The sequence below is a fragment of the Cupressus sempervirens genome, chromosome 1 (assembly GCF_028749045.1).
Source record: "Cupressus sempervirens isolate cs-2001-9-10 chromosome 1, ASM2874904v1, whole genome shotgun sequence".
Lineage (NCBI taxonomy): Eukaryota > Viridiplantae > Streptophyta > Pinopsida > Cupressales > Cupressaceae > Cupressus > Cupressus sempervirens.
The window spans coordinates 528518167-528541213 of NC_143118.1; the positions used below are offsets into that span (position 1 = coordinate 528518167).

The 23047-nt window shown below is 34.4% G+C and overlaps 1 protein-coding gene across 1 annotated transcript in view; it reads right to left on the reverse strand.

Annotated features, from left to right (window-relative positions):
- Positions 1 to 23047, reverse strand: part of AUG6 (HAUS augmin-like complex subunit) — a 114511-nt gene that overhangs the window by 51149 nt on the left and 40315 nt on the right. Inside the window, exons 4-6 of the mRNA XM_089829739.1 lie at positions 13735 to 13891; positions 11684 to 11809; positions 11366 to 11519 (exon numbers count right to left, since the gene is read on the reverse strand). Of these exons, the coding sequence (XP_089685865.1) occupies positions 11366 to 11519; positions 11684 to 11809; positions 13735 to 13891 (437 nt within the window). The remainder of the gene's footprint in view (positions 1 to 11365; positions 11520 to 11683; positions 11810 to 13734; positions 13892 to 23047) is intronic.

Sequence of the window (23047 nt, forward strand, 5' to 3'; positions counted from 1 at the left end):
TTGTTTTTCGCTTAACCACAAAACCAAACAGTCTCCAAGGAAAAATGTACCACCATTTTTACCTTTCTTATCATCAACTGATCCGCCCCAATTTGAATCAGTATAGGCTGCTAAAATAAAATCAAAACATTTTGGATAACATAATCCAAGATTAACATTCCCTTTTAGATACTTGAAAATCTTTTTTACTTCTTGTACATAAGTCTCCTTAGGCATAGCTTGATATTGTGCAACATAACCAACAACCTACATAATGTCAGGTCTAGTAGCTGTAACAAACAATAAACTTTCTACCATAGACCTGTAAAATGTTTGATCCATAGTTTAAAAACTCTGTGAAATATCACAGATCTCGCTATATATCGCAGGCCAAATTGCTGGGCGATTTTATCGCCAAAAAAATCAGCAACAATATAATCATTTTTGTGGAGCAAGGTTTTCCTCAAAAAATCACGCAAGAATATGGATAAAAAATCACCATGTTTTGTCTGTGGCATCCTCGTTCACCAAGAGACCATTTCCACGGTGGGCACATGAAAGCATTTTTGCTATGTAGTTTTCGGCATCGTCATTCATCTTTCCCTACATCACTGAACATCACAGAGCAATGGGCTGCAAGGGAGTAAATTCGACATGAGTGGAGTAAAATACTGCTTTTTCAGCATTTCAGCCAGTTAGGTTTTGCAACGGGTGCCGTTACATTTTGCAATGGTGGCTGAGGAAGACGAACCTTCAGATTTCTTTTTTCATTTTCTATTCAAAACATTACATTTATATAAAATTATCAAGTTTATTTTGGTATTTGATTTTAAGATTTTTATTTTCTATAGAATTGGGGTATGTATTTTAAAATATTCAAATAATATGTTATTTCAATTAAATTGTTAACTTGAGTGTGATATTCTTTTATTATTTTTTTAACATTAAAATAAAATAAAACAAATTATTCTATATAAAAATATTTAATTTACATTTCAAAAACTTTAAATAAAATTTGATGACTTGGAAGTATGTAAACTAAACTTTAGTAATATATTATTTATAATAACTAGAACATTTAAATATTTAGTTTATTAGTATTGAGTATGCTAATTAAATTAAATATTTTTTATTTTACTTTTATATTTAATAAATTAAACGATTACAACTTGAATTTATAGAAGGCGAATTTAATGTCTAACTTTTTTCCAAGTATTTCCTTGTCAAACTTTATTTAGATTTTAGGTTTAGAGGTTTATATGTGCACATGCCTTCAAGCTCTATATATATATATACAAAATTTGAATATGGAGTTTTTTATTTGGACTACTAACAATGAATATTATTGTGACTAAAAATTAATTTTAAAAAAATTATAGTTTCAAATGTTCGACAAAAATGCCGAGTTATTGCCAAGTTATTGCCGAATCCGAGTTTTTAAAATTTTTGGGGTCTGCCGAGTTATTGCCGAATCCGAGTTTTTCAACCATGGTTTGATCAACACATTGATTTTCATCTTCTTTGCTAAGTTTACACCTGGTTTCCATTGGAGTGCTAACCAGATTACAATCCTCCATTCTGAATTTTTTCAGCAGCTCTCTAACATATTTTAATTGAGAAATAAAGATTCCATCTATTGATTGATGAATTTGCAGCCCAAGCAAAATAAGATAACTCACCCAGCATAGACATTTTAAATTCTTGTTTCAAGTCTGCAACAAACTCCTGTGTCAATCTAATGTGAATGTTGTTACCTTTTTCTTTTACATATAAATTGCTATCAACACAACCCTTATTGAAACCTTGTTGTTGTAGGTATTTGTCCAGCCTTTTATACCAAGCTCTTGAAGCTTGTTTAAGGCCATATAGCGCCTTCTTTAGCTTGCACACGTAATCAAAATTATTAGTCAAGGTAAAACATTCAGGTTGTTCAACATATACTTCTTCATTTAAATCACCATACAAAAATGTTCATTTAACATCCATTTGATAAACTTTGAATCTTTTAAATAATGCAAAAATAAGGAAGATTCCAATAGCTTCTAACCTTACTACGAGTGCAAATGTTTCCTCATGATCCACACCTTCAATCCAAGCATAACCTTTACAAACTAGACATCCCTAATTTTTTACCACTTGCCCTTCATTTACATTGTTGCGGTAGACCCATTTAATACCAATGACATTTTTATCCTTGCATCTAGGCACAAGTTCCCCTAGGTTACTCTTTTGAATATGCTCTAATTCTTCTTCCATAGCAGCAATCCAATGTTTAACTTTGGCTGCCTCTTCATAACATTTGGGCCCAAGCACAAAATGTAAGGAAACATCCTCATCTTCATAATAATCCACATTCCCTCTAGTAGCTAGTTCTATTCCAGGAACTACTTGTTCAATAAGATGATTTCTTTGTACAAATTCAGAAGGTGTTTTGGAAGTTGTACCGATTTCATTTTGTGCTTTATATTCGGATGATTTGTTCCTTGTTTCAGCTTCATCATTGGAGGAAGAATCATTGTCACTTTGTGAGAGTGTCTTTACTTCAGTATGTTGCTCATTTATATTCATTGTCTTGGCTTGTGGTGATGAAGGAGAACAAGGATGAATGGCAGTGTTCATCTATTCATTTTGCCCATTATTCCTAATATTCACATTCTCACAAGACTCGTTAGTAACTTCATGAAATTCCACATTTACACTTTCAACAATTTTATGCAATCTTTTGTTGTAACATTTAAAAGTTTTGCTTTCAGAAGAGTAGCCAAGGAAAATACTTTTGTCTGATCAAGAATCAAACTTGCCGACATTATCATCATCTTTTCTGGTATAGCAAGGACTACCAAAAGTTTTAAAGTATTTAACAGTTGCTGGTTTACCATTCCAAAGTTCATAAGGTATCTTGTTACACCTTGCTCTTAATAAGCTAATGTTTTGAATGTATAGATTTGTATGGACAGCTTCTCTCCAAAAAGTGTCACTAACTTTACCTTCATACATCATATAACATGCCATTTCTTGAACTATTCTGTTCTTTCTTTCCAGAAAATCTTTCTTTTTTGTGATTTTCTAGGAGCTGAAACTTGTCTCTTGATTCCGTGTTCACAAAAACTTACAAACTCATTAGAAGTAAATTTTCCACCATTATCTGAATGTAAAACATTTAACTTTTTAATCTATTTCATTTTCAATCAATGCTTTAGAACCCTTAAACTTATCAAGATCTTCTGATTTTTCTTTGAGCAAACCAACCCAAGTTGTACATGAAAAATCATCAATCAACAACATAAAATGCCTTTCACCTTGTGGACTTGTTGTTCTAGTTGGTCCACATAGAACCCCATGAATTAGCTCGAGAGTTTTGGAGCAGAAGTGTTCCTTTGATTTGGGAGATGTTCTTGTTTGCTTTCCCATTTTACAATTTTGCAAGTAATGTTTGTTGATTTTTCCAATAAAGGAATATCTCTAATAGCTTCCTTCTTTCTGATCCTAACCATATTTTCAAAATTTATGTGCCCAAGTCTTTTGTGCCAAAGCCATACTTCATCAACTTGACTTAAATAAGTTTAATCGCTACTACCATCAGGAACGTAAAGGTTATTTGCTACTCTAGTGGCATTAGCAATAAGTTCTCCTTTGCGAATGGTGCAATGGTTTGAATTAAAAGAAAGATCATATCATTGAACATAAAGTTGAATCACACTTAGTAAAATATGTTTCAGACCTTTGACATATAGCACATTCTCACCTTTAGTTTCACCATTATTCAACATAAGAGTACCTATACCAGCAACTTCAACAGTGAACTTACCTCCAAATCTAGCCATTCCAGCATTCATTTTCTTAAGCATATAGATCTTACTTAAGCCACCAGTCATGTGTCTAGAGAACCACCATCAACATACGAAATATCTTTTTCATTTCATGCTAGAAGACCAGTTTGCACAACTAAGGATTAGGAGATACCTTTTGATATTTTCTATGTCAAACTTCACAATTTTTGGTTTTCTCTTAGCTTCAGCATTCTTAGTAAGACCTGCAATATTTCTCTTACAAAATTTTGCTGCATAGCCAAAGTTATTGCATCTGTGGCAAATAACAATGTAGTTTCCAAAAGATCCTAAGGTGCCCCTATTAGAGAAATGCAATTTTCTTTTAGTAACGAATCTGCAATTAGTGGCTTTATGGCCAAAGTAATTACAAGAAAAACAATATCCATAAAAGAAGGTTTTATTAGACATGTTCATATATTCTTGATTAGAGGTAGGGAGCTGCTCTCCATTTGTATCATGTTGTACTATCCCTTGTGACATAGAACATTGACCAGCTTCTAGTCCCATTCCACTTTTGTCTAGTGGTTGTTTATGAGAAACAAGAAGATTATCCAAAGACATGATCTATTTTGATTTGTTACTTCCTGACCTAACAAGGTTGAGGATTTGCCAATATTCTTAAATGGGGCAACTTCAACCTTCTAACTAACCAATAATATCTTCTTTCACTTAATTTGATTCTCCAAATCCTCTTGAATCTTTTTAGCTTCCTTATTCTGAACTTTTTAATCAATGAGAAGTTTCTCAACTTCACAGAGGGCCATAGTTGTCTTCATCTTTTCTTGACTTTCAACTTGCAACAGTTAAGTAAGGCTCTGATTTTTCTTCTTAAGACTCTTAATTTCAGCGAAGGCTACAACTAATTCAAGTTCTAAATCAAATTCATCAGCTTTCACATCATCATGTCCTTGACTGGTTAAATTTACATCATCTTGGTTGTCAATTTGAGCATTCCCCTTAGCCATACACACAATGTCATCCTCAAAGTTTTTGGCATATATTGCTTGAAGTTGCTCCCAAATCTCTTTTGCTGTACAATAGTTCAAAAATTTCTCACACTCTGTCCGAATCAGCTAAACAATTTTAATGTATCCATTATCTTTACATTATTGTCAAAGGCTTTCTTCTCTTTGGCATCATACAAAAGACTTCATAGGAGGCACATAATCAGCTCTAACACAATTCCAAACATCAAAACCAAGCAATTTTATGTAAGTCAGCATTCTATAACTCCAAAACATGAAATTGGTACCATCAAACTCAGGAACTCCAAATTTCGCATGCTCTTTCAAGTTTAAATCATCTATAGCCATAAATAAAATTTCATCATTCTTATTATCATCCGCATTGCTAGAAAAATTATCATAGTCATCTTTCGAATAAATACTTCTCTTAAACTTATCAGGGTTTCTATTCCTTTTTACAAAATTCCTTGACCTTCTAAGCTTTCAGCTTCTTTCATCAGTGCTGTCATTTTCTTTCTCATAAGGACATTTTGAAGCAAAGTGACCGACCTTACCACATTTAAAACATTTTAAGGCAAGCTTACCTTTGTGTTTGCCAAGTTCTTTCTTCAACTTCCATACAAGATAAGCAATTTCATCATTTGAATCTTCTTCCGAACTTTCACTTGCCTTTGCTACTTCTCTTTTCCACCTTAGTAGACTTGGATACAGTTTCTCTTTTTGAAGACCCTTCAACATTTGTATACATTACATATGCAGTCAGGATACCGTGCAACTTATCCATTGTAAGCATTCCAAATCTCCAAATCTGACTTTTTTTCAACAGCAAAGACTTTGGCATTAAATATCAAAGGAAGAGTGCGCAGAATCTTTTGAACAATGTTCTTTTCATCAATAGTCTCACCAAGTCCTTTCAAAGCATTAATATTAGAAAATAGGCAGCAACACTCTCTCCTTTCAAATGAATGCCTTCAAAAATCATTTTCTGGCCTAAACTTTTGCCTTCCTAATTTTATCATCTCCATGATAAGCATTGAACAGTTTCTCCCATACGTATTTGGCTGAATGCAGTGCATTACTTTGACAAATTCTGATTCAGAGAGACCACATTACAGTGCATTCGTGGCTTTTGCATTATTCTCTCAGTCCTTTATCCCATCAGCATCAGTAGGGTGTCGAACTGGAACAGTATATCCTTTGACCTGATTCATATCAACATCAAAGCAAAGAGACATAATGTAGGTTTTTGTACGAACACTCGAAAAGGCATAATTTGCTCCATCGAAAAGAGCACGGTTTGTGGCTAGACCTTCTAAAGCACTCATGGTGACACTAGTTAAGCTAACTCTCACGCTTTTAACCGTCTGAAGAGAAACCCAACTTTGGCACCAATTTAAAAACAACAAAGGAGGCCTGCGTTACTTATCAGCACTACCAGATTTTTTGTAATTGAATTTTAATATGTGCATTGTATAAAGTTGGTATCATTGTCGTAATTACATAAATAAATTTAGAAGAAGAGATTGCACTTTCAATTTGCATGCTTTCTTACATGTTTCATGTTTTGAAAACAAAATGCATATATTTGAGAAACATAGAAAAAATTGAAGTTCAAAACAAAATAGGGCCCTCTACAGCAAAGATTTGGAGTGAGCCTATAGAGCTCATTACACTCACTTTATTTGGCATATACATCAACAAGCTCAAGCCTTTCCTTTAGGATTTATGGCTCCTAGATGACTCTTGTTACTTTCACCGAGTCTTGATCTCCATTTTACTGTTTGTCGATGATGTGATTCTTTTGCCCTATCTTTAGCAGCCTCTCAATGGTTTGGCTTCCTTTTGTGACTTGTGGCAATTGGTTGTGAACCTAGGCAAGACCCAAGTAATGGTCTTCAACTGCTTGAAGACCTCCCATCTTCACTACTACTTTCAGGGCAAGAAGATTGAAATTTCATCCTCTTATACATACCTGGGGCTAAATTCTCTACACCCCATTTCAATATGAGGTCTTCCATGCAACCCTATGTTAATAAGGGGTTGAGTGTCCTGACTATGTTGGAGAGACAATACTTCAAGCATCACTTTTAGAACACCATGTCCAAGATGTCTCTCTTGAACTCCTTAGTCAGACTGACCATGCTCTATAGCTCTATTGTATGGGAGGCCTCTCTCCTAGAGTCTAATTGCACTTCAGTCGAGAAAGTCTCGGCCCTTCTTCGACGCATCATCGGGTGTCATTGGTCCACTCCTCACGATGTCATTTTGGCCATTTTTGGTGCCCTTTCTTTCAGGCTCGGGGCCATCTTTGATTTTTATTGGTTCCTTCATCAACTTTGGGGCTTCGTAAACTCAACTAAAGGTTGTCAAAGATACTCTTACCTAGCCTATTGCTCTTTAACAGCGACTGTGGGTTCCAACCTTACTGGCAAGGCTTGTTGTCAGTACACACAAGCCTTTGCTTTGTTGGGTTCGGTGGGGATTGAGATGGATCATTTCCCCCCTTTTAGTTCTCTTTGGATGCCCCTACTTACCTCATTCCTTCTCAATAGGAGTTGAATGAGCACGTCAAGCTTGACATCTACAAACAGTATATTATTACACTAGGAGTAACTCGTCAAGGCGAGTCTCTATTTGAGGATGGTATTTTATGTTGAGCCCTATATGGATATTCAAGACAAGGATATTGTGCGCCCTTTGCACCTTTCTCATCGCTAGACTCATGCCCTCCACATTTCTTTGGGTTATTTCAAAGTGGGCTCCCACCGACTTCGTATACAGACTATGAGGACCAAATTTGTCACCTTTGTCCTTTGGGAGAGGTGGAAATTGAGGAACACTTTATTTTCCCTTGCCCCATCTACTACGAGATGAGGGGAAGATTTAACTACCTATTTAGAGAGAGCAAGTCCCTTTATTCATTTTTCAAATACATTGATTAGTGGTGCCTTGCATTTTATCTCCAGGACACCACGCAACTTCGTGATCAAACTTTGCACCTTCAGTTCCAGCCGAGACAGGCTTCGGATCAGCTTATCACGTCCTCCTTCACATTTGTGTCTCTAGCCCAAGGCACAAAGCGACTGCTCAACCCTCTTATTTTTGGACACACCAAGGCTGTGAGGTAGAGGATACACTCAGCAATGGCACCCCATATTCAATGGTTCCCTAAGACGGCCCAATGTAGATTCTCAGACCAAACCGTATCCTTCGATTCTGGAATCCTCCTTGTCGGATAGGAGTATTTAGTCTATCTTTGTTTGGTTCTTTCGCTTTCTTGCTTGTTCTTTTCCCAAGCACCATTTGGTGTTCCCGTTGTTGGTCGATGCTTTGTTGTATGTTTTCGAATCCCTTAGACCCTATTTGTGGTCTCTTGTTGGCCATTAATAAATTAATCTTCTCTCATGTACAAGTCAGCCACCAAAAAAAACAAAATAACATTTATTGTTGAAATAATTAATATCATCATTAAAAAAATTAATATATTATTATTATTTTAATATTACAAGTGTTGTTTAAAAAACAATTTATTTCTTGTTGTAAACAGAAATTGACTGAGATTTATCACAGAACACGAAAATCTGAACACATCATATCTATAGAGGGGATAGAAAACGACCCTGAAAAGATAAAAGCCATCCTTGAACTGCCAAAGTTCTAAAATTATGCCGAAGGTAGTAACCTCAATGGGTTTAACCAAATACTGTGGAAGTGTTTGGAAATTTACCAGGTAGCAGAATCATATCTTTTTTTAAATGAAGAATAACGAACTCTTGTGGAGAGAACAATGTGACATAGAATTTCAGGGTTTTAAGGAAAACATGACATCGACCCTAATTTTAAAGGTTCCAAACCCAAGTGGCCATGTAGAAAGGAAGTATTGTTGCATATGAATTCAAGAAATTAAAGACAGAACAGTGGCAAAATTTCATAATTCTCCATACTCAAGGCACGAAGTGCTAATGAGATGTTTTCAAAATATTAATATGTACTTTTACAGGGGGCTTTGCATAAGATGCTAAGAGTTTTAATTTTAATTTTTTAATGAATAGGTATAATAGATTTATTAGTTATAAAATAAAAATATATTTAAAAAATAAATGTACTTTTACAAAAGGGTCAAAAAGAGAATAGTAAACTATGTTGCCCAGACATATGAGTTAGCAATGTCACACCATATAGGCATAGAAGAATTTTAGTCGTGGTGAACAAATTACTAAGTTAGCTCACCTTATCGCAAGCAACGTGACTAATGATGCTCAAGCTCTAGCAAAATAGATTTTTCAAAAATGTATTTAGACTGCCTGGGATAACAAACAAAGTCATTTCTAATAAAGATGTATGGTTTACTAAATGGTTTTGGACCCCCCAGAGATCTACATTAGGAAACTCAACTATATCTCAGTACTCATTTCTAAACAAATGGGCAGACAGAAAGAAAGAATTCAATAGTAGCAGGTATTTTGTGCATGTATTACATGGATCAGCAATCTAAGTGGGAGATCACAAATAACACTCCATTTCAATCTAAATTGGGATAGCTTCATTTGAGCCATTGTACAAATGAAAAAGTCTGACACCCTTGAGTTGGGATAGTCTAGAGGTTAGAGTGGTGATTGTACGAGATATTTTTTAAGAAAATGGACAAGCAAATCAAAAAACAGAAAGCAACAGGTAAAGGAAGCTTCATATGAGTAGAAGAGCTATGTAGACAAGAATAGGACTCTTAAAAGTTCCAATGTAAGTGGGAGGTCAACTGTGTTTCAGTACTCATCCTAAACAAATGGGCAGACAAAGAATTCATTCAATAGAAGAGGATCTTTTCTTCATGTATTATATGGATCAGCAATCTAATTGAGAGTTCACCATAACACTTCATTTCAATCTAAATTGGGATAGCTTCGGTTAAACCATTGTGCAAAAGAAAATGCCTGACACGCTTGAGTTGGGATAGTCTAGAGGATAGAGTAGTGATTGTACCAGATATATTTAAGGTGGACAAGTAAATAAAAAACAGAAAACAGCAGATAAAGGAAGCTTCACATATGTAGAAGAGCTATGTAGATAAGAATAGGACTTAAAAGTTTATCAATCATGGAGAAGGTTATTTCACTAGTTAGGCTGCATAAGGATTCCACATCCTTAACGATTCCACAAAGTTAGTCCCTAGATATGCAGAAACCTTTGAGGTCTTAGAGAAGGCTAATCTCATCGCATACCACTTGGCTCTACCTCCAAACTTGAGCTAATCTATGATGTTTTCCATTTGACTTCATTGAAAATATATAAACTGATGATAAACAGATTTCCAATTGTCATGATTAACAGGTGTGAGACCTGGGGATAATAATATTCAGTCGAATTTCAGACCACCCCCACTTGCACAACAGAATGACACATCAATGTTACATCCAACGGGATCAATACATGGTTAACAGTAAGGTGAGATAGACATGAGATGCTCAATCTTAACGATCATCTATTCTAATCTTAGTTACCAGTTTGAGTTCGATTCGAAATACGAGTTTGAAGAACTGGTTCACCGGTGCAGCAAAATTTTGGAAAGGGTTTTGAGTGAGTTCGTACAAAAATATTTAGAAATTATATATAATTATACATATTTATGAAGGCTAGAAGTATGAGTTAAAATTAAAATGTCACATAGTATCATAAAATCATATGATTTAATCATTTAAACAAAAATACAATAAACTATAAACTTCTTGTTGTAATCATAGCATCATTATATAGCATTGTCCAATTGATTGGTATATCTTAGGCCTTGCTAGACAAGTTGAATACAAACAAGAGACCTCCTTTGTCAAAAGCCCTGTTTATTACCATAGGCTTACAGCAAGCGCTTGGAAAGAAGTGTATCATGTTATAAAAGAAGCAGAGTGATACAGGCAGCATTGTTCTATCCGTCAATGGTGGATTTATTCTGTTCATGTCTACCACTGCAGAAGCTCATCGTCTCCACATTCATGATCTAGTCTAGTCCATTTTGTGCAATTAAACATACTCTGTGTCAAAGATGCAACCTCGGATGCCTACATTATAACATCTTGCAGGAAAATCAGGGAGCCGTTGACACACTGAATATTTTTGAAACCTAGGCAACTTTTGGACGAATTGGACCCAAATTTGGTACTAGTTCGAACCAATACATGGTCCGGAGGGCAAAGTGATGAACCTTGGTAACTAAGATTCTAATGCATGGTTCATTTTACTTTTGAACGATAATTTTTGACAGTTCTATTCTGCCATTATGCATCGAGCAATGCAAGCTCTTAAGGGGGAAGGATGTTATACCCTCTCTTATACTACCTAATTAGTTTTGAATTATTTAGCAGTAAATACTTCTGAATTGATATAATAAATTTTTAAATAATATGGATAGAATAAACTGATTGATTTACTCATTCAACTACATTTCATTTTTTTTGGACAATGATCAAATTAAACATGAAGTAAATGAGAGTAATATTAAATAATATTAACTGTTTAAATCCACCATTAAGTTGTATTATCTTGGCTACTCATATAGAATAGATGGAAACAACCATTTGACTATTCCCATATTTAACATACTTGTGTGATTCATTAAAGAATCCCAAAGGCGTGATGCTCTGGAAACAGATATTCTGTGATCTGCAGAACCTGATCTGTCCTTAACATCCTCATCAAATTTAGCTCTAGAACTCTTCAAATCCTTAATCTTTTCTAGCTCTTGCTGCAGATACGCCTAAAATCCACAGCATTTTGTTACTACTATTTTCAAACAAAAACGTTAACTGAAAGTAGTAGATTCCAAGGTCAATAATTGAACAAAGCACTATGACAGTTATTCATTATAAATTAAAAAATATGATTCTATAAAAGTTGTGGAGGGAAATTTACACAAAATACCTCTTCAGCGCAAAGCCCACGAAATTCAGCTGTCATGTCATGAGCTAAGCTTGACCATAATGCCTGTCTGCGCACAGCTGTGGCTGCACCCTCTAGAAACCGCCTTCTTTCAAGTGCTATCCTGGCCTGGAAAGGAAACGACATTTTAAAAGCACACTTTAAATCTGTACCACAAATAACTTGCACTAGAATGTTTATTTAGGAATTTAAACAAGAAACATCAGATCCAAAATTTAAAACAACACGTTGTTAAAAAGACTTAAAAAAGAGGGGAAAACACAAAAATGACCAAAATCTACTAGAATTTTTTAAGTTTGAATATGTTCTTTCTGGAAACATAAAACTCGAAAAACTTCATCATAATTCAACAATAGCATCAATAAAGATTTGTCTTCTGTTTCCTAAGATCTCTTAGTTGTCAAGTATTCACCATAGGCAAAACAAATTTATAGAAAATCAAGTGACTTTGAATGTTCTTTGAAACTTTGTTCTTTTTCTATTCTTGTTTTGCTTTTCCCTGGTCACCATTCAGTGTTCCTGTTACTATGGTTTCCCTGTTTGTAGCTCTCAGTCCCTTGGACACTTTTGGTGGTCTCTTGTTGAGCATTAATAAATTTATCTTATCTTATCTAACACAAATTAATGTGTGCGAATATTTGAAAGCATAGCAGAAGGCATTCTGATAGTGTGCACAGCTACAATAATAAGCATTATAGTGAGCACCAAAATTTCCTTCCTAGGGAAGCTTTGAAAAGGTCCGGCCCTGAAGGAGAAGCATCTCACCAGACCTTTAAAATGGATCAAGAATCAAAGGCTTATGTTCAAGTCAATGTTAATATCAACAAAGGAAAAAAAATCCTTTATTGCATTTGCTAACACCTTCAGGGTTCACCATCACAATATCCAGAAACATTGTTATCCATCACTAAGGTAATGTCCTATGTATGATCAAGAAGCACAACAGCTACAAAAACAAATGAGCAGATATTAACTAGGTTCATGCAACTCTCAATTCCAATTGAGTAATCAACTTCTGGTTATGGACTCCACCATTTCTAAATAATAAAACATGGTTTAACAGTAAATTAAAGAAAAATAAAATTCCAGTGTGTTATTGGAAGATGAATTCAACAGGATACAGAAGACCTTGGGCTGTTAATAAGAAGTTAATTATTATATCTTGATAGAAAGCTCAAGCTTCTAGAAAAAGAAACGTTGTTTTTGCTTTCATGTTTTTTTACTTTGCAGTATAAATTTAAAATGGTCATGAATTCTTGCATGCTGAGAATGTTCATCGTACCAATTAAAATATTGAGCTAGAAATTGGCATTTAGAACAAATACACAAGAAATTGTGAAAATCATTTGAGATGACATCTGAACAGCACCGAATGTTCGATGTTATGAAATATACCAATTCTGGATTGCACTCAAAACAGAAATTTAGACACAAAGAGACTCACAGTAGATTGTATGACCTGTTGGCCAATTTGCAATCTGTAATTTGTTACTATGGCTAAACTTGTTTGTTGGATGAAAAAAATGTAGTTTCTGGGCATTTCCATAAAGAGAGAGAGTTGTCTTCAATAAATACAATTTGAAATGCTTTCTATCAATACAACCAATGTAATTATACTTCAACTATGCTTAAACTCGAACAGTACACAATAGTCAAAATATCAAACAAGCACATATGAATTGCCACAAAACATAGATACAATTTTAGCACAATCAAAAGCTGCACATACAAATATTAGCTATGAACTTTAGTCTTAGTCTTGACATTATGAAAAACAAGCTTGAGATCTCCAAAATATTTTGCTTCAAAAATGATCACATTGTCAGAAGGATTTGTTTTCACAGCAGAAGTGCTCTAGCATGTTGCTTTTCCTTTGTGTTGTGTGGATTTTAAGCATGAATCTAAACAACCAAGATCTTAACCAACTTGGGAAAAATGCAGATCATATTTCCACTATTTGAACAAATGCAAACATACTTCCTGAAATGTCAATAACCAACTTGCCATGTAATCAGATTTTTGTTAAATACTACCTTTGTCACAGCAAGCAACGTCGACGCATGTGAACTTTGATTAACCACCTCTGTCAAAGATGCCGGTAATGGGTTGGCTGTAATATCAGAAATAAATGTCCGTTTATGAACTTCACGTAGAGCATGTGTAGAAAGTTGCCACAGTAGCTCCACAAACCTGTCAAAAACTCAAAACACAGTAACTACGAGTCTTCAGATTTAAATTTTGGAACTGTGATCTTACAATCAACCCAGCTAGAGTTACATAAAGCCTTCATTAAAAATGACCAAGGATCAAACAAAGAAAATAAATACAAATGCTCAAAGAACTGTAACAGAAATGCAAAAATGACATCACATCTCCAACATTGTTGCATCAATCCAAAGACCAAACATATTCATTTGGCTTCATTAGTCCGAGGAATGCGAAATGGTCACATTTTTTACATGTCATTTGTCATTTCCAATGAGATTTTGTTATTTTAAATTTTCACAGTTTACCAAGCTTTTCTGAGTAATTTCTAGTCGCTAATAAAATATTTCAAAATTGTTAAGAACTTGTTCAACTCCACAGCGATGAGAAAATGTTTGAAAAAAAAGAAACTCTGCTAGCTGGAGAGTTCTTAAAGAGCAAATTCATTTGAGTACTCTAAAAGACTACGCAGCCATATTTTTGGCTAGTAACTTGCTTGGCTTTGGCTGTTGTATACACACATTTTTCCAGCAGAGTTTCTGGCAAGTCAAACACCTAGCACTTTTGGCTTACAAGTGCTCACTGGTACTTAACCTATGATCCAATTATTTGTTATATTTCAGGGAACAGTTATATAAGTAAAAATAAATCATGCACAATCCTAGATAATGCATAATTCTAATTTCACAAACACAATTGCTCTGCTCTGATAAAACCAAGCATGTTTCTCAAAACAAAAAACTACTGTAAACTTTCTACAATATGAATTAAACAGCAGTTTATGAAAAAAGCTTTCCACAATACTAAAAGATCCATATTAACTCTGTTTTATATTACAACCAAGATTCAGAACAATCCAAGCTCTTAGGCAAGCCCTTTACCCTCCACCAATAACCTATATCCTAGCATAAACAACGGATCAACCAGATTATATGTTTTTTATAAAACAATGATCCCCTTCTTACAAAAAGCCTCGCTATGATTACACAGTAAAAAGTGTCTCCAAACAATATCCTATCCTTGTTTTATCCTCTTCAACAATTTATTTACTTTATCCACTAAAATATATTAGAATATAAGCAATGGTCAAAAAAATTACAGGTAAATGGTACCTGTAAGATTATTAACACCTAGGATTTAGTTGGTAGATGGGATATCAGTTACGATTGAAGCATTGCTCCTTCTTCTCTCTCTATACTCCAGTTGTTTATTTCATTCTTCATTGTGGCAATCACAAACCAACAATATAGGCACTTGAAATTGAAGATTATATAGGAGAGAAAGAGAGTTCTACTGAAGAATTCATCTTGATAGGTGGACACACAAACAGATAGTTCTGATTTTCAGGAGTTATTTCCAACTAATCAAATGGTCGTAAACTTTTACTGAGCTCGTAATCCTCTGTCAAAAGAAAAATAAACTGGATTACTGAACAACGGAAGATCCCAAAGTTACAGTCATATACAGAATTTGCTTGAAAGAGACTGCTCTGTAGAAATTGAGGTGACAAAAACCGAAGTATCAAAAACATGTATCAGAAAAAACATAGCAAAATCAAAAGACATGTTTTTTATATTAATTAGATCTGATCAAAAACAAGATAGGGTGCAGATTAGGACGTCTTCAACTCTCATTTTTCAATTTAATCAAAGTTGCATGGATATGGATATGGATACAAATACAGATATGGTATTGAGTACGGATAAGGCCATTTTTTAAGACCACCAATATGGATATGGCTGGACACAAGATTAATAAATAAAACATAAACATATATTTAACATAGTATTTAAGTTATTATAGGAGATTTTCATTACTTCAAAAGCGATATTGACACATAAATATTTATAAGGTAATTTAACACTTCACAATATGTAAACATAGTAAAGTTGCATTAGAAGATAACCCAAAAAATGGGTTGCTGAAATAAAAAAACATTTTATTTGTCTTTCTCATTCAGTGCAGGTTTTGTTTAAATCTTCTTTTTTTTGCTTTAATAAAGGTTTTTTGAAATCAAATTTGGGAAGATTAACGTCAAATCTTTTAAAAATCAAATCCCATAGTATTTGGCATGGTTGGAAAATCAAGTTTTTTAAAGGAATACATGGGTACAATATTTGACGTGTATCCAGGCAGTATCAGATATGTTTCCGATTTGGATACAAGGAAACGAGCGCCCAAGGAAGGACAGAGGAGTTTCCGGCAACTCTCTTTTTAATACCAAAATTGCAGTTGAAATTTAGAAAAAAGGTGGCTATTAATCAAAAAAATTGGGTTGGCAAATTAATAAAACTTTGTTGACCAAAAAACTGGGTTGACGAATTACTCACACTTTGCTGACCAAAAAACTGGGTTGACAAATTGATTGAAAAAACCAGACCTTTTGGAGGAATCAGCCACAAATCCAAGTAGCAGTTGATTGCAAATTTCAATTTTCTCTGTACTTTTAAGCAGCACTACTATATATCTATCAACAAACTATTCTTAGTCAAAAGATCACCAGAATATATGTTACTATAGCCTTATTCAAAAATAGCAATTTTTCTGATGTAGAAAAGGCAGCTTGCAGAAGTAGAATGAGTATAAAATGAGCTCAACAGTGATCAGGATCTCTGAAAAAATACATTTAGAGGATTTCATGCTCTTGAATTCACTGACTGATGAAATCTTGCCTTAAACTTCAAGGTCCAAGCTGCATTAGAAATAAGAACTTAAAAAAATCATAATTTGAATAGAAGGCGTAATATTTGAAGAGCCTACAAGTCTCTATCAAATTGGAAGTAGAAATTGTAAGGAGACTATATTTGACAAAATGCATGTTGAGCATACCAAATGACAGAGAGCAACTGGATATCATTAACATGAAGGTAGAAGGGGATATTATTATGATCACAGATGTACTACTGGCAGAGTTACAAAAACTGACCGAGTTTTCTGGCCTGGCAAGTTGTTAAGACTTTTATTTGCACAAAAAACTCTCTGAATTTTTGGTAAAAACTGACCAAGTACTCGACGAGTTTTTGTTAAAAATTGAGTCGTACTTTTAAAATAGCACTTAAAGACAAAAAACAGGCCAACTTAATTTCATTTCTCATTTCTTCACTGGTATTTTGCTGAGAAGGGATAAATAATCTTCCAAACTCTTCTAGGAGAAACACTTGCAGACTGATTTCCATCGATTTGAGGCAGATTTGACATGGATTTGTAGTGGTTTTGAAGAACATGACATCAGTGATTTAGAGAGGCGAGCTATGGAGGAGGATGGTGGATTTAGTTTCACATTGGATAACATTGAGTTGAATTAGTAGTCATTGCTAGTGTTAGGAGTGTTAAGGAATCTAGGATCAGAGATAGAGAATAAAAGACTTTATTTTCAGATTCAATCAGATGAGACTTCTTACTTTGTCACGGATTTGATATATACTTCCTTGTAGTATACTGTTATTATTCTTGATAAATAAAAATTGTCTCAGACTATTCTGAGAATACAATACTCAGATTGAGACTGTACTTGCTGTGAACTGAATATAATGAAGTCTGTTCTTAACTGCAGACTTTGATATACACAGAAGACTGATTGCTAAAAGAAACATAGATGATAATGATTGTTTGCTGGGGTAATCGTATGCCACTGAATTGACATTTTCCCCACAGCAAACAACTAACATATATATGCTTTCAAATGGTTACACACATGTAGGGACATGCCCTTGCCACGTAGGGTCATGACCCTATGTGGTGTCAACTAATAGTTAAGACTTAACAATATAATCAACTACCGTCAACATGACAAGCATATACAGTATGATTATAAACTTCTGTCAACGTGAGAAGCATATAACATATATCATGCCCAAGCATGTTTATTAATATCGATACTAATGTAATGTATTGCATATTATTACTATTGTTGTGCGATTCTCAAACCCGATCATTGGGTAAAGATACGAGGATTAATCTGCCTTTGGCAGATAAGTATATCAATTCATAAATTGATTCATTCACATTATGTGTGTGTCTGTGTGTGTGTGTGTAGCCTGGTCTGGGCATGATCACAAGTATTTAAATAGCTTGTGATATCAGTATGTAGAAGAAATCAAACATGCATACATACATATATATTACATATGTGTATGTGTGTGTGTGTGTACATATATGTATGTGTAAACTTGTTCCATATACTGATATCAACTTTATCAGATCCAACCGAAGCTTTTTTTTAACATTCCGTCTTAGCGAGGGAGGATATGATCAATTTCCCAATCTCAATAATCCCATATTCGAGTTTGCATCAAAAATGTTTATTCACAATTATATCCTTTTCAGAATACAGTCAATCTGATTTTTGACACATTCAGGGACAAAACATTGTCTATCAAATGTCAATCTTGATCTCAGATGACAAGAATCATGATCTCCGGCTCACTCTGAGACTAAAGTAGTGTATCATGATTTACTTATTGTCATGACTTCCGGCACAGTTCGGGACAGCAAGTTAATGTAGTCTATCATGACAATGGATCAAGAACTCAAGAACCAACACATGTAGCTTCATGATTTCCGGCTCATTCTGATACAACAACTTAATGAAGTCAATCATGATGCTTTTGTTATCAAACTAACAGGCACATTCCGAGACAATAATGAAGTCATATGATAACAGGTCAATCTATTGTTAAGGTCATCACCTTACAATAGAGACCTTACATCCAATTCAAAGAAAGATCATCACCTTTCATAAAATAATACACGTGCACAAAAGTAACTCTTAACAACAACAAAAGATATATATATATACTAAATAAAACTGAGATTTAATTTCAAGAGTTACATTTACAACTTAGCCATACCAAGTTTACCTCTGAATACTCCACTTCTAATTTTGCAAGAGGTTTGGTAGGATATGTCGGCAGTATGCTATTCAATGCTGATATATACCAACTTGATTACATTTCTGTCCACCATATCTCTGATGTAGTAATACGAAATTTCTATGTGCTTGGACCTGTTATGGAAGACTGGATGTATAGAGAGTTTAATGCAGCTTTGAATATCACAATGTATAATTGTGAGATTCAGGGGCTGCCCAAATAGTCCAACCAATAACTTTCATAACCACACTACTTCTCGAGCTTCCATAGATGCTGCTATGTATTTTGTTTTAGTAGAACTTTGAGCAACTGAAGATTGCTTCCTGCTAAACCAAGATACCATAGCAAACCCAAGACTCAAATAACATCCTATAGTGCTCTTCCGATCAGTAGAACTGTCGGCTCAATCAGAATCTGAATATCCTTAAAGCTATGGCTCAAAGTGGTCATATTTTAGACCAAGTCCACTAGTGCCTCGTAACTATCTCAAAATATCAGGGCGGATATTCACCAAGTACATTAGAGAACCAATTATTTGTCTGTAGTATGTAGGATCTGTATACTCTGCTGAGGATTATAAGGTATTGTATACTCCCTCCTAATCCCAACAGATATGTAGAATTCTTTGAAGTTTTCATAAATGTATTCTCCTCGGATTTTCAAATCTTAGGATTTTAGTTCTCTCCCCAGTTTAATTTTTGACTAAGGCTTTGAACTCTTTGAGTTTAGATAGAACTTCATTTGATGCTTTGAACTTCATGTGATAAGATTTTATCATTGACATTTTGGTTGTAGCCTTGTGTGATTGATCAACTAAAGAACTCTCTTTGGTTAAGAGGGAGTGTTGGAAATTGTAGTTGCGATAGAGATCTTATCTTTGGAAATATGGATGTTACTACCATTGTAGTCATCTTCAACTGAAAAGTACACTTATGATTAAATTGTAATATTAAGTATAACGATATGTGTCATTCCACATGCGTTAAGGCATGGCAATATGAGATCTGTAATTGTAAAAAAGAGTCACATTTTGGGAAATTGGAAAAACCTTCAGTTGGAATGTGAAGTGTCTCTCCTTAAGTTATATATATTGCATCTAGGGATAGGCATTGTACACTTGAGTTTCATTATCAATAAAATGATATTTTTTTGTGTGTGGTTGGGTTTTTCCCTTCATTCTCGAAGGGTTATCCTAGAATATTTATATGTCTCTTGCATCTTTTGGTTATTTGTTATTGTAATTTCTCTTATTTCTGGGTGAAAATTCAACACCTATAACCCAGTCATGTTGAATGCAGCATTCAATTGATTCGTTCGACTTGTACACACACAAAAACAACATGACTTCCTTAATTCTGGAGCTCAAAATCAAACCTCCAAGTAGCTAGCAATCTTATTCAAATGCAAATAACAAGTTACACAAACAATCTGATTTATCTTAACCTTGGCAAACCTTCCTAGCTGTATCTTTCAACAACAAGAATGTTAGCACAAAGGGATCTCATCCTCTAAGCCTCAAGAGAATAATCTCCACAAGTTTTCCAATTTCATTCAATATCCGATCACAACCAAGCATGTTGAAAGATAGCTCCTCAAACTCTTTTATAACACCTTCTAAGAGCTCAAACACTCCCCTAGACAATGTGGGATAAACAAACTCACTTTATTTTCCTTTTTTATGATTTCGGGAATTTTGCGTTTTTGTCCCTATTTTCTTGCGGTTTCTTTTTCAGCCTCTATTTTATCAAGGTTGCTTCTTTAATATTTCATGCCATATAATATGATTTTTCTTAAGTCCCCAATAACTTTTTATTTATGCTTCCAATGAATAATAGACTAGTGGCATTAGAGGTTTGGTTTAGCTCCAAAAGTTATTACAAGCATCATGTCGTTTTGGGAGTGATTTTGGGCAAATTATCCCATACTATTTTTAGTAAGTCAAATGTTGGATTTACAAATCTTGTTGTTAGCCGTTCTATAAATATGTTGGTCAAAGCAGTGGATATGGCTAACTCAACATTTGATTTAGTCTGGTTATTTAAATTTAAATAATGATAAGTTAATATTTTATAAAGTTAAATTAAATATTCAACTTTATTGTTATCAATATAGATTTTCAGTGAAACATCTTGTATTACCTTGATATCTTATGTCCCTCTAACCCATTAAAACATACATGATGGCACTTCTATATTAAAGGGAGGCAATGGTGATGTGTAGTGAAGACTTTAGGTTTAAATATAAGTTTAGGATAAGGTTAGACAAAATGATTAGTTTAACTAAAACTTTCATTATGTCCCCTTAAATAAGGGGGACATTAAATTCAATATTTCCAGCAATCTATAGACTGTGTATTAATAAAGTTAAAAAATTATAATTAACTTTATAAAATAACTTTATTAACACATAAAATATATCAACGATAAACAAATGATCTTGTCGATATTACCCATTTACCATTGACAAGTCATTGAACTAGAAGTCCAACATGCCAAAATGACTTCCTATAAATAGTACGTGTGCCCAAAACTGCCTCAAAATAGCCTCCAACATATCTAGGCCAAATAGCCTCTAAGTCCATTTTATGTCTTGCTTAACCTACAGGGCTATGGGAAAATGGGCTAACAACAAACTCATACAACTAGTGCTAAAAAGGGGACATTACAGTCTACCCTTCCCAAAGGTTGCTTATCCTCAAGCAATGCCAATGCAGTCCATAAGCATTATACTGATCAAGATTGTACCCAAGAATGATGTTGGGGCCCCAACTGATCCTCCAAGAATTGTAGTACAGGTACCAGTTAATTAAAGCACTACCCTACAAGGTAACCGAACAAATGATATCTTGAACAATTCTCAAAATGAAAGCAATCAAACATTAAACCAATTCTATCAACTGCTCTTGATACTCCTCTCCGAAACAACTAATCTTGAACGTGAAAGGAACTACAAGTGGTTCCAAGGTTCCAAAACAATTTCATAAAGGAACTACCATGTTGATGTTGTGCTACTTTGATCATAACATGAAACATTTTCTATTGTGGCATCCTAGTAAGATTCATAATCGCAATCTCAATAACAACATGATTCTAGGCAATTGAAAGAAATATTTACTTGATCCAAAACCATATTCCTCTCTATATTTCCTCATGATGTTCCAAACAAGAAATGGATCTATCACATATGAGGGACTAGTAAAAGTCTATATAACTTGTTGGGTGGATATTTTGCAACCAACAGTTTTGGATAAAATCCAATCGCAAATAAGATGACCAGCCACAGCGAATGAGACAAAGACTCTCCTACCTTAAAGGGAAGGCTCCCCCTTCTCACCGTTCCTCGGATCAACTCAAGGTAAGCAAGAAGTTGAGAGATTTTGTAAGGCGTGTTACCAATATTCTTTCCTCTTAGCTTTCAGGAAAGAATCCGCTTACTTGCGGAGCAAGTAATGGGCAAGATGAAACCTCAAACTACGCTCTATTTAAAGTTGTAAACGGTGATACCGATAAACCAACACTAACTCAAAGGCTAGCTGAAAGCGTACCGGTTTGGCTCTAAGTCCTGTTTTAACCTATTCTACAAAAATAACCTCGACCATTGGGGCACAAAGACTTCCAAAAGTAGGGAACTCTAACTATTTTCGTGAATTTGAGATGATAATACAAGCTACAGTCAAAGCTCCTAGCCTATGTATTGCCACAACCGTTCCCAGTCAAAGCTTCGACTCCGATTGCTTCTCAAATCACTATGCTCTATTATTGAACACACAATAATAACATGAATCAAAGACAATAGGCACAAATTACAGTCAAAGCTTCTAATTTGCTCTATCACAATTGCTTCCAGTCAAAGCTTCGAATCTAACTGCTTCTTTTATTCACTTTTCTCCCAAATTGGTACTACAAAATCAAAGTTATGCTTCCACAAGTTTGGCAAAGCCTTCTCGTATGCAACAAAAGATGATTTTTACAATGAGCGAGCACTCCTTTATATAGGCACAAGAGTTGAGAAAAAGATGGAGGAAAAAGTGGGAGCAACTCAACCAACTTTGACCTAGTCTAACTAAAAGAGAAATTATTGGGTTACATGTAACAACATATGCAACTCACATTACATGTAATTACATCCTTGCATGCAATGCATCCTCTCCAACTACAACCATGAATGAAGAAGAAGAAAGTGTTGAGGCTATTAATTCTAATTGAATCAATCCTATGGATTGTCAGCAAAGGTCTTGTACTTGATGATGCAATTCCGGATGATAATAGGA